Source organism: Eretmochelys imbricata, chromosome 1 (assembly GCF_965152235.1).
Source record: "Eretmochelys imbricata isolate rEreImb1 chromosome 1, rEreImb1.hap1, whole genome shotgun sequence".
Lineage (NCBI taxonomy): Eukaryota > Metazoa > Chordata > Testudines > Cheloniidae > Eretmochelys > Eretmochelys imbricata.
The window spans coordinates 356060662-356073026 of NC_135572.1; the positions used below are offsets into that span (position 1 = coordinate 356060662).

General features: G+C 68.1%; 1 protein-coding gene across 5 annotated transcripts in view; it reads right to left on the reverse strand.

The window, feature by feature from the left end:
• FLNC (filamin C) overlaps positions 1 to 9281 on the reverse strand; it is a 60281-nt gene extending 51000 nt beyond the window's left edge. For 4 of the 5 annotated variants that reach the window (XM_077807933.1, XM_077807932.1, XM_077807931.1 and 1 more), the window contains exon 1: positions 8936 to 9227. In XM_077807933.1, the coding sequence (XP_077664059.1) occupies positions 8936 to 9227 (292 nt within the window). Of the gene's footprint in view, positions 1 to 8935 lie in introns of all 5 variants that reach the window. The other variant, XM_077807927.1, reaches the window with a different exon arrangement.
• Between the last annotated feature and the right edge of the window lie 3084 nt (positions 9282 to 12365).

Consider the following 12365-nt stretch of genomic DNA (forward strand, 5'->3'; position numbering starts at 1 on the left):
TCTGGCCTCCCGCTCCTCCCCACTCCCAAGGCTCAGCTCCCCCCCCCCCCGCACCTTCGCTCTGTGGGTTCCCCCCAGGCAGCCCATGTGGGACAGGGGCAGTTGGGATGCTAGGTGAGTGGGGGGCCCTGCGCTGTGGCCCCCCAGCGTGTGGGGGAGGGGAGCCGGGATGCTAGGCAGGGGGGAAGGGCTCTGCGCTGTGGGCGCCCCCCCCGGCGAGTGGGGGAGGGGCGGTGGACATGGAAAAAGCGATTGGATTTGGCCCAGGGAGGTAATGGGCTGCAGATGTTCCCAGCCAGGCTCCATCGATCCCTGTGGGGGGAGGGGAGCGCGGGGGAGGGGGCAGAGCAGGGGCGGAGCTGTCGCCGAAGGGGACCCCCCCCAACGGGCGCAAGGGGGCCGGGTCCCGTGCCCAGCGCTGACCCTGACGTAGGCCGGGCGTCCTGCCCAGCCAGCCTCTGACCTTGAGGCGACCTGGGGGGGCTGATCCCGCTCGGCGGGTGGGGGGGGCAGGTCTGGGAGACCGGGGAGCACCCGGCCCCAGCTTAGCCCAGGATGGGGCGACCAAGGGAGTGGCCCAGAGTAGCCCAACCCCACCCCCAGCTCTGCCAGCCGCAGTGCCAGGGCTTGAAGCCTGATTTGTTCTGGCTCGGAGGGGGGCTGTGCTGGGGGGGGCAACAGCTGCTGTTCCCAAGGGCCCCCCCAGCTGCCTTTGTCCACCAAAGGGAGCCGCTCAGCTGTTCGCTGCAGAAGGGGCGGCAGCAGCTGCGAGGGGTGGAGCGGGGGGGTGCTGTGGGGGGGACACTGAGAAACTGGCTCCTTTGTTCCAAGGGGCCAGGGGTCTGAGCAGAGAGGCCTGGGGCCCAATCCTGCACCCAGGCCGCCGAGCCTCAGCCCCAGGGGATTCGCCCCACAGATGGGGGGGGTTAGGCCCCCGGGGTTTGGAAATGACCTGTGCATTCCCCACCCCCCACCCCGTGGTTATTGCTGGGAGCCTTGCAGAGATCTCAGCGGGGCCAGCTGGGGGGTCAGCATCCCAGGGAGATACTACGTGGGCAGAGCAGGGGCTCAGCAGGGGCGCTGCGTGGAGGGGCAGGGTGGGGGCTCAGCAGGGGGCGCTGCACTGGGAGGGCAGGGGCTCAGCGGGGGGCGCTGCACTGGGGGGCAGCGGGGCCCCCTCATGCAGGTGCTGCCTTGCAGAGGAGGTGCAGAGGTGAGCTCCTACCGAGCTGGCATCGTTACAGTCCAGGGGTCCTTGTGCCCATTGCTGGCGAGACCCCCCAGCCAGACAACGCTCCAGTGCTCTCAGGGCTGAGCTCATCTTAATCCCGCCCCCCCCATCAAGACAGCGTCACTGTGCGGCTCTCAGCCGACTGCCACATTCCCCAGAAGTGGCTGCACTGCCCCATGGGGCCAGGTGTGCACCCCGGGATGAAAGGCTCTCCATACCCCCAGCTGTTATGGGGGGTGCCCTGGCTCAACCCAACATTAGGGGCACCAGGTTTAAATCCCGGGGGGTCGGGGGGATAGGCCCCCTTGAGCTACACCTGCTCTGGGCCTGCCCCCCCCAGCCGTGCCTAGGCCCTGGGGACCAGGGGCAGGCCACACTCAGATCCCCCTTTTCCATCCCCGCACTGGGACGGTCCCCCCAACCTCCCCCAGAAGAGCCCTGGTCCTGGATGGGAATGGGGGGGTCGGCCTGTCAGCTCTGCGGCTGGATCAGAGGGGCCGGGGAGCAAGACAGCACGTCCGGGGGCCCCTGAAACCAACCCCAGAAGAGGGCAGCAACTGGAGACAGTGAACATCTGCGCCCAGCTGGGGGGTCCCCTGCCGGCCCCCCACCCAGCCCTGCTGCTGCACTTCTGACGGCTGAGTCCATCCCAGCGTGTCACCCCTTGGCAGGCCCTGGTGCCAGCACTCCAAGCTCTGCCCTCTGCCCGGCCCCCCAGAGCAAGGGGGAGACCCGAGGCCCCCCGCTGGGGCGGATCCCCCCCCCACAGGGTCTGAACATGCCAGCTCCATGCGTGTAATGAGTGTACAAGGCTCAGTTCCACCAGACTGAGGGGGCGATCAGACAGGTGGGGCAGGCAGGTGCCTGGAGGGGAAGGCGCGAGCCGGACCCTGCCGTCCTTCCTCCAGAGGGCTTTGCGGCACTGCTGGGCCAGCAGGACGGGTTAGGTCCCCGGCAGAGCCCGGCTGACCCAGGCCGAGCGGTTGCGAGGTTTCCCAGGGCTCCAGCAGGGGAAACAGCCCCAGCGGGAAGCTCGGCTTTCCGGCCCCGCGACTCCGGCCACCCCCCCGCTCATTGCTGCGGCCTGAGGTCAGCGCCGAGCAGCCCAGCCCGCCGTCTCCGGAGAGATGAGCTCACCACAGCACTGGAGGGAGCCAGCGGGCGGCTGTGAGCACAGCCGGGGGCGGAGGGGGCCTGGCGTGCGGCGTGGCCCCTCCCAGCCCCGGCAGGGAGCCGCAACGACCGCCCCAGGCCCAGACCACGGGGGCTTACTGAGGGCCTCAGAGCTGCCTGGCCTTGCTGTCTCCCGTGGGGGGGGTGGGGGGCGCCCTGCCTGCAGTCCCTGCCTGCGATGCCCCAGGGGTCTGCCTCAGCCACCGGGCCCACGCACGGCGCCACGGCCCGGCTGGCTGGCATGGCTGGTTGGGGAGCAGGGATGGGGACGAAGAGCAGGGTGGGGTCACTGGGGGCAGGGCTGGACGGACAGAGCCGCAGTGGGAGCGGGCGGGCGGGTGGGCAGTGCCACGGTGGGAGCGGGCGGGCAGGCAGGCAGAGCAGCAGTGGGAGCGGACAGGCAGACGGAGCCCCATTGGGAGCGGGCGGGCGGGCAGGCAGAGGGAGCGGGCGGGCAGATGGAGCCGTGGTGGGAGCAGGCGGGCGGGCAGGCAGAGCCACGGTGGGAGCGAACAGGCGGGCAGGTGGGTGGGCAGTGGGAGCGGGCGGTGGGAGCGGGCGGGCAGATGGAGCCGTGGTGGGAGCGGGCGGGCGGGCGGGCAGGCAGAGCCACGGTTGGAGCGGGCAGGCGGGCGGGCAGTGGGAGCGGGCGGTGGGAGCGGGCAGGTGGGCAGAGGGAGCGGGCGGGCAGGCAGAGGGAGCCGTGGTGGGAGCGGGCGGGCGGGCAGGCTTGCGGGCAGAGTCACGGTGGGAGTGGGCGGGCAGACGGAGCCGGGGGGGAGGGGGCGTTTCCACGTCAGGAGGCGTCAGCCCCGGCATGTGGGACGGGCCCCTTACCCGGGAGAGGGGCCTCTGACCCCCCCAGCACGACACACCCCCTGCCCCAGGGCCACACGTGCCCCAGAACCTGCCAACTCAAGCCCATCCCTGGGCTCCCGACCCCACCCCCACTGCTTGAGAACCAACCCGAGTGCGACAAGTTAGCAATGTGCTGATTGGCTGTTTCCTCTGACATCACAGACCCCGCCCCATTGCTCTCACCAATGGGTTGTGCCCAACATTATCGCTCTCTTTGACCCACTGCTGTAACCCCACCTGCTCCCCCCACCCGTGACACCGCCCCTACAGCCAGTCCCAGCCACGCCCCAGTGACCCCACCCCATTGTTTGTCCCTGCCCCGCCCCTAGTAACTCCGCCCCCTTCCCCAGTGACCCCGCCCCTGCTGTCAGTCCCCTCCCTGTCCCCAGTGACCCCGCCCCCACAATTGTTCCCCTCCTGCCCCTACCCCAGCCCCATGTGGCACCCACTGTCTGCCCATTGCCCCGTCCCCCCACCTCCCCCAGCTTCCCCCCCAAACTCCCCATAGCAGCTCCCAGGCTCCTTGGCTGCACAGTGGGGGAGCTGCCCGGCCTAGGGGCGGGGGGAGAACAGCCCTGGGGACGGGAGAGGGGGGCACTGGGCCTGGGGCTGATGGCACTGGGCCTGGGGCCGATGGCCCAAGCTCAGCTGCTCATGCCAGCTGCCCTGAGCGAGCAGGGGCTGGGCCCGTGCAATGGGAGCAGGATTAGTTGGAGAATGTCGCTCCAGCCCCTGCCACCCACCAGCTGCCACCCAGCCCCACACTGGGGTGTGGGGGGAGAACCAGGCCTAGGTGCCCCCTCAGGGTGCTTCTTCCAGCGCCTCCCTGGCTGGGGGGGCGGGGGAAGAGGAGGGGAGGAAGGGCTCCATCTCCCTGGGACCCCCGGGATGGGGTGGGATGCTGTGCTGGATGCACCCATGGGGCAGGTGGTAGGGGGGACAGTGGGGTAGATGGGCCTATGAGGCGGGGTGGGGGGGAAGGATACTGGGGTAGATGGGCCCTTAGGGTGGGGAGAGATCTAGGGAGGGGGCAGGGTAGATGGGCCTATGGAGCAGGGAGGGGCAGGACACCAGGCCAGATGGGCCCATGGGTCTGACTTAAATCGCCTGGCCTGTGGGCCGCCCGGGGGAGCACTCTGGGCCCAAGGGGCCTTGCCAGCCGTGGGGCAGGAAGTGGAGCCGGGACAGGTGCTGGGGAGATTCCTGGAATTCCAGCCTGGGGCTGGCCATGCCGCCAGGCCTTGCAGACCAGCCTCCGAGGGCTCCCTGCCCCACGGCCGTGTGGAGACGGGGCCCCGCTGCCAGGGGCCCCACGGGGATCAGCTCACGGCTCGAGACTAACAGCAAACTTCTACCAGTGCCCCTCACTCCCGACCCGCAGCCCCTGCCAGCCCAGCTCTGGGCTCCCCCCTGAGGTCTGCCGGTGCCCCTCACTCCCGACCCACAGCCCCCTGCTAGCCCAGCCCAGGGCTGGGAACCCTCCAGACCCAGCAGATTGGATTTCTGTGGGGCTGGGGGTGGACAGAGACTGGGGGCTCAGCCCTGCCCCAGCCCCCTTGCCCTGCAATAGGGCAAGCCCTCTCCTAACAGAGAGGATGAAAACCCGGCCAGTGCCTGGGGAGCCGAGGGGATCTGGGACACGTGCCCGTGGCTATAGAGAGCCAGCCCCAGGGCACACACGGTCCTGGGTGGCGGAGGTAGCCTGGGAGGGGAGAACAGCCCCCCAGGAACCCCCAGCCAAATCCCAGCCAGGGGCAGATCCGGGCTCAGAAGGCACCAGCCGAGCAGCGGGGTAGGGAACGGGGGAGCCAGGCCTCCCCCTCCTTTGGCCAGGGCCTCTCCGCCTCCCCTGCCCCACGGGGGCTGCGTGGGAAGCCGGACTTAGCCCCTTCCCCCGCGCCACAGGCCGGGTATCTGGCAGCTGTGAGCCCCCCCCTTCTCCTCTGGCCCTGCAGCCCCTTTGCCATGTCCCACTGCCCCATCCGCCCCCTCACGGCTCCTCCCTGCCCCAGCCTGCGGGCAACCCCCTGGGTCCAGACCCCGTCCTGGCTGCTCTCACTCGCTCTCATCCCAGCTACCCAGAGCTCACAGCATCTGCCCTTACCAAGCCCCTCCTCCCCCCAAACACACCCCGTGCCCAGGAGCTCACCGCCCACTTGGGGGGGAGGGGGGACGGTTTTGGACACCAAAGGGTTAACTCCGCAGGCTAAGTCTGTCTCCACAGCCCTTTTTAGGCTTCAGATCCAGGGTCTGAATCCCACCCCCGCCCCCCGCCCGCACCACCCAGAGGGAGAACAATAAATCCGGGCCAGGCCGCCTCTGCAGCCAGGCAACAGCTGCTGGGATCAGGTCTCGGCACGGCACGGCCTGGGCTGGGCTGGGATCTGAGCGGGGGCCTGGGCCAGGCTGCAGCCGCCCCCTCTGAGTGAGAGGGAAGCCAGGCGGGGCGGCGCGGGTCAGGTCTGGGCGAGGGGCCAAAGATCTGTCCTGGCTCAGGCAGGGATGAAATCACAAATGGACCGTCACGGCGTGGGGCCACGGGGGGGCGGGGGAGGAGGCTCCACAGGGCTTTGCAAATGGCCACGCCGACCCTCAGTGGCCTGCTGCCCCTGCAAGCAGCTCTGGACCCAAGAGAATTGCTTGCCCTGTGCCGGAATGCAGCTGCCTCTGGGGTGGGACGCAGCAGCTGTTCAACCGCGGCACGGCAATGCCACATGTTTCAGGGCTGAGCCCCCTGTGGAACCAGCGCTGGGCAGACAACAAGGGCCAGAGCTGGGGCTGGATCCGCCCCACGCTTCGAGGGGCCCCCTCTCTGCTCAGGAGGCTGGGGCTAGCCCCACACGCTGCTCGGAACAGATCTGTGAGTCCTGCCCTTCCCCTCGCTCTGTGAGCCAGACAGGGACGCTCAGAGACGCCAGGGAACAAGTGTGCGGCCTGGGTGGGGCTGCTCCAAACACTCAGTTCCTCCCCTACTATGAAGGCTGAACAAATCAAAGCCCCAGACCGCCCAGAAAGCTCCCTGGAGCATTTACTGCCCCCTCTCGCTTTGCCCCCATGCCCTCTGCCAACAGCAGCAGCCTGTCAGCACCCCCAATGGATGGGGCAGGGGCAGGTACAGGTCTCCCCCACACCCCCCGGCCTGTAGCCCAGCCGGATCCCGCCTGTCCTCCTCACACGGGGAAACCCCTGCCCCTCGCCAGGCCGGGTGGGGCTAGCCGCAGGGATGGGAGGACAGGAGCCCCCTGCACAGAGATGTGGGGCTGCGGCTGATCTCACCCCAGCCAGCTTTCTGCCAGGGGCCCAGCAGGTTTCAGCGGGGGCCGTGAGAGCCGGGGCCCTCAGATTCGTTTGTTTTTCCTTCCTGCCCATGTGGCTCCAGCCATCCCCCCCATGCCGGCTAATCCCCTTAATTCCCTGGGCCAGCTCACAGACAGCAACGGGCAGCAAGCGCCCGGGCCCCCGCACTGGTCTCCCCCTGCCAGCGTCTCCCACGCTGTCCAGCCTGCTGGGGCAAACTCTTGGGGGGGGCAGCCTGGTATGGGGAGAGCCCCCCCAAGAGAGAAGAGGGAGAGTTTCACTGTCCCACCAAAACACACACAAGCAAAACCAGCACAGGAAAAGGAGCCGCCTGGGCCCGGTGTTGACCTCTCCGAGGAAGGGCACCTGGCTGGCCTGCTAGTGAACTGCACACCAGGGAGAGGCAGCAGCTGTGTGTGTGAGTGGGAGTGGGAGCGAGACCTGGGGGGTGTACGTGTGATATCAGCGTGGGGGTGAGATCTGGGGGGTCAGGGTGAGCAGTGTGTGTCTAGGGGAGAAAAAGCGAGGTACGTGTGTAAGGAGGCCATCGGCTTCAGTGTGCGGCACCCTGTGAAGGGATGGGGGGGGCGGAAATGGGTGTGTGTGTCAGGGGCACAGAGATCAGTGGGTGTGTCAGTGGCAGGGCACAGTGTGCGAGAGACCTGTGTGTGTGTGTGTGTGTGTGTGTGTGTGTAAGGGGAACAAGGGCATTCGTGAGACACAGATGTGTATGTGTGCGGGTGCGGGTGTGTGACTGTTAGTGACACACAGAGATGGGGGGCGTCTGTGTTAGTGACATGCGGAGACCAGCGGGTGTGAGGTATGAATGTACCAGTGTCACTCCCAGACCAGCATGAGCGAGCGTGTCTGGGGCACGCAGATCAATGTGTGTGAGCAGGTGTGTCAGGGACACACACAGATCAGTGGATGTGAGGGACTACGCATTGTGTGAGAGAAATAAGTGTGTGTGAGCAGGTGTCAGTGTCATACACATCAGTGTAAGTCAGTGGTTCTCAAACTTTTGTACGGGTGACCCCTTTCACACTGCACCCTGAGTGCGACCCCCCCTTATAAATTAAAACCACTATATTTTCTATATTTAACACCATTATAAATGCTGGAGACAAAGCGGGGTTTGGGGTGGGGGCTGACAGCTCGCGACCCCCCATGTAATAACCTCATGACCCCCTGAGGGGTCCCGACCCCCAGTCTGAGAAGCCCTGGTGTACATGAACGTGTCAGGGACACACGGATCACGGTGTGGGAGCAGGGGTGTCAGTGTCACGTGCAGATCAGTGGGTGTGAGGGCGTGTGTCAGAGACAACACAGTGTGTGAGAGATCAGTGTGTGGGTGAGGGGGTGTCAGTGGCACATGCTGTGAGGGTCAGCAGCATGTGCAGATCAGTGGGTGTGAGTGGGCGTGTCAGGGCACACTCAGATCAGTGTGCGTGCGTGGGTGTCTCGGGGCACACTCGACACAGTGGGCGTGGGTGGGCGTGTTGCGGGCACACTCGACACAGTGGGCGTGGGTGGGCGTGTCGAGGGCACACTCAACACCGTGGGCGTGGGTGGGCGTGTCGAGGGCACACTCAACACCGTGGGCCTGTCGGGGGCACACTCAGCACCATGGGCGTGAACGGGCATGTCAGGGGCACACTCAGCGCCGATCCCGCTCTCTCCGTCTCCTCCCGCCCCGGCGCTCGCCCATGGACACCAGCTTGACGTGCTCCCGCCCCGGCCCCTCCCGCCCCGGCGCTCGCCCATGGACACCAGCTTGACGTGCTCCCGCCCCGGCCCCTCCCGCCCCGGCGCTCGCCCATGGACACCAGCTTGACGTGCTCCCGCCCTGGCCCCTCCCGCCCCGGCGCTCACCGATGGACACCAGCTTGACCTGCTCCCGCCCCGGCCCCTCCCGCCCCGGCGCTCGCCCATGGACACCAGCTTGACGTGCTCCCGCCCTGGCCCCTCCCGCCCCGGCGCTCACCGATGGACACCAGCTTGACCTGCTCCCGCCCCGGCCCCTCCCGCCCCGGCGCTCGCCCATGGACACCAGCTTGACCTGCTCCCGCCCCGGCCCCTCCCGCCCCGGCGCTCGCCCATGGACACCAGCTTGACGTGCTCCCGCCCCGGCCCCTCCCGCCCCGGCGCTCGCCCATAGACACCAGCTTGACCTGCTCCCGCCCCGGCCCCTCCCGCCCCGGCGCTCACCGATGGACACCAGCTTGACCTGCTCCCGCCCCGGCCCCTCCCGCCCCGGCGCTCACCCATGGACACCAGCTTGACCTGCTCCCGCCCCGGCCCCTCCCGCCCCGGCGCTCACCGATGGACACCAGCTTGACCTGCTCCCGCCCCGGCCCCTCCCGCCCCGGCGCTCACCGATGGACACCAGCTTGATGTGCTCCCGCTCCAGGAACTCCAGCGCCACGGACACGTTCTCCAGCTTCATCTGGCGGAAGTTGGGGCGCGCGTGGTACTTGCGGTACATGCGCTTCTGGCTCAGCACCTCCAGCAACGCGATGAGCCGCAGCCCGTCGCCCAGGTCGCGCTGCAGGTCGCCCAGGCGCTTGTGGACGCACTTGAGGTGCTCGTTGCACCAGCGGGTGAACGTGTTCTGCTGGATCTTCTTCCAGGGCGCGTCCTCCGCCAGGTCCTTCTCCGTGGCCGGCATCTCCTCCGCCTCCTCGCCGGCCGCCGGCGCCTCGGGGCAGCTGTGGCTGTTCATCTCCGCCGCGCGGGGCGCCCCGCCCCGGCCCGGCCGCGAACTCGCTCCCGCACCCGCCCCGGCCCGGCCGCGAACTCGCTGCCCGACGCGCCCCGGCCCGGCCCGGCCGCGAACTCGCTGCCCGACGCGCGGCTCTCCCGGCCGCGGCGATGGCGAGGGGGCTGGCGCCGGCGGCTCCCGGCTGCGCCCCAGTGAAGCGGCGGGCCCCGCGCAGGGGGGTTTTAACGGGCCGCCTCCGGCCCGCCCGCCGGCCCCCCCGGGCCCCGCGTCAGGACGCAGGACTCCCAGGAATGCCGGGCCCTGACCATATACAAGTAAGAGCCGAGCGGGAACTTTCTCTTCCTCCCCGCGGAGATAACGCCCGGGCCGCGGATTGGGCGCTAAGGAGAGCGGGGGGCTGGGATTGGCTCGGCCGCCGCCCCCCCGGGCTGACGCCGGGGACATCTGGCTGCTATTTTTAACCTGCCCCAAACCAGGGGGAGGGGGAGGATCCTCTCTCCTTGTAGACAATGGCAGGGGGGCAGGGCCCCTGCACCCCCCACAAACCGCCACAGGACCCCAGTCCGCGGGGGGCACCCTGGGAAGAAGTGGGGCCGGGCATGTGGGGGCTGGAGGGAGGACCAAAGGCGAGCAGGCACCTGGAGCTCTAGGCGCTGTCCCCGCCCCGGGGCTTTGCTCCAGGCCTCCCTGTGCCTCAGTTTCCTCCTCTGTCCCTCGGAGGGGGGGATACCAAACCCACGTGGGCGGGCGGGCCGGACTTCATTCATCCGGATGTGCGCCCAGCGCTTGGGGATCCCGGGTGGAAGGTGCTAGAGCGCGGCCGAGTGTGATCAGCGCTCAGAAAAAGCCCTCTCATGGAAAGCCCTGGCGAGCACGGGGGAGGGGACGGGCCGGGCCTGGAGCGCCGGAGGGGGCTGGGAGCCCGGAGGTTCATATTTCTCTCATGATGCGCCGCTCAGAATAGCCCATGAGCCGTGTGGTCACAGTGAGCCCGCAGCTCAGTGCGTGACGTGACGGGCAGCTTGGCTGGCTGGCTGAGCAATGGGACGGCTCAGGCCCGACAGCGCGGCCGGGGCCTCACCTGGCAAACGGCTCCCGTGCCCGGGTAAACGGCTCCCGTGCCCGGCTAAACGGCTCCCGCGCCCGGGTAAACGGCTCCCAGGTTAGGGTAAACGGCTCCCGCGCCCAGTAAACAGCTCCCACACCTGGTAAAGAGTTCCCACTCCCGCCCCGGTAAATGGCTCCCAAGCGGGGGTAAACAGCTCCCATGGCCGGTAAACAGCTATGGGGCCTGGTAAACAGCTCCCGCCCCTGGTAAATGGGTCCCGTGTGGGGTAAGCAGCTCCTGCCCCTGGTGAGCAGCTCCCACACCTGGTAAACAGCTCTCACGTCACTGCCACAGGGCGGGCAGCCCAGCACAGAGGACTGGAGCCCGTGCGGCTACTCTCTTTCCCTTGGCACAGGAGCTACTGGCCAACCCCTAGGGTTGCAGGAGGCATCTGGGCATCTCCCAGTCCCCTGGCAACATCTCCAGTAACGCCAGCTCTGCTCCTGGGACATGGGAAGCCCCAGGCTTTTGGGTTCTTGGTGGGCACGTGGGCCCAGCACCTCTCTCAGGGCCCTGCATGGGGCGTCAGGCCCACTCCCGCCTGCTAGCGGGCCTTGCCGGTGTCACGGGGCTGGGAGTCCAGCTGTCAGGGAGGAGCAGGAGTCATTAACCAGCGACTTTGCCAGGCGGTAATGGCTCCGGGCCGCCAGGGATCCCCCCGCCAGGCTTCACCACAATGTTTCTGCCTTTTCCCTTTGCTCTGGGGCTGGCCATGGGGTCCCAGGGCGCTGGGGGGTTCCCATGTCACATGGTGGGGCTCCCCCACCCCCAGTGAGCGTAGCATCGGGGTCACGTTCCCAGGTGAATGCTGGCGGGATGTCAGTGTCACATCCACTCCCCGCCCCCACCCAGCATTCCAGCGTGTCCTCGAAATCCGCTCCCCGCGCCCCCGGGTGCCGCCCCGCGTCTGCTCCCCGCCAGCCACTGAGGGGTGGATTCCAGCAGCACGGGTGCTGACGGGCTGCCAACTCCCCCGAAGGGAAGCCGGGTTGTGATTGCACCAGTGCTGCCCGGTTCCCCCTGCTCCCCCTCTGAGCTTGGCCCAGGTTTCTCCTGTTTCAGCCCTGCCCTTTTCCCTTCTCTTCCCGTGCGCCCAGTTTGAGCCCAGTGGGAACCACCCAGACCCGCCCCCCGGCCCACGTGCCGTTCACTCGGCCCGCCACTGCTTGGCTGGCAGCACAACTCCCGAGGCAGCAGATTGCATTCGACCCAGTTCTCCTGGATAGAAATAACCCACCTGGTCACCCAGGCCTGAATAGCACCCAGAGCCGATAGAATATCAGGCCGTGTTTCCTCCAGGGACAAAGGACACGGCGTGTCTGAATCCCGCCCGCCCCGTGACATCCCAGCTCCTCCCGGGCACTTGGCTGAGCTCCTAGGAGCAGGGATGCCCTGGGGACCATTCGTTCCCGCTCTCTCTGCTCCGGCTCGTTCCTTACCACGTCTGCACCCTAGAGACAGCGGGGAGGGAGCTGTAAAGCAGGACACTGGGGTGATGGGCCCGGTGGGGGCGCGTGAGTCAGACCCCACAGCTCTGCTGCACAGACCCAGAGCCTCCCCACTGTGCATCCCCGGGGCCCTGCACGGATGGCAGCCAGTGGGGGGCCGGGGCTGCTGGGGTCAAGCAGCTCCTCCCGTGGGGTGGCCAGTGCCGGCACATGGCCGGCGTTGGTGGCTGCCGAGGGGCCTAACCCCTGGAGGATCAGAAAGGGGATGGAAATCAAGCGCAGGGCAAGCAAGGGACATGCATGAATAACACACAAGCTCTGGGCTGGGGGCTCCTGAGGTGAAAGTGGCCGAGGAGGAGAGAGACAGTCTGACGGGCAGCCCCTCGGGGGCATCGGAGAGGCACTTCCAGCTAAGCTGGGGCCGGCTTCGTAACATGGGACAAAGCGCCGGCCAGACGTCGCCTGGAATCCCGCATGCAGGAGAGCCGGCTGCGCCCCGGCTGGGGGCAGACCAGGGCTGGGATGGGG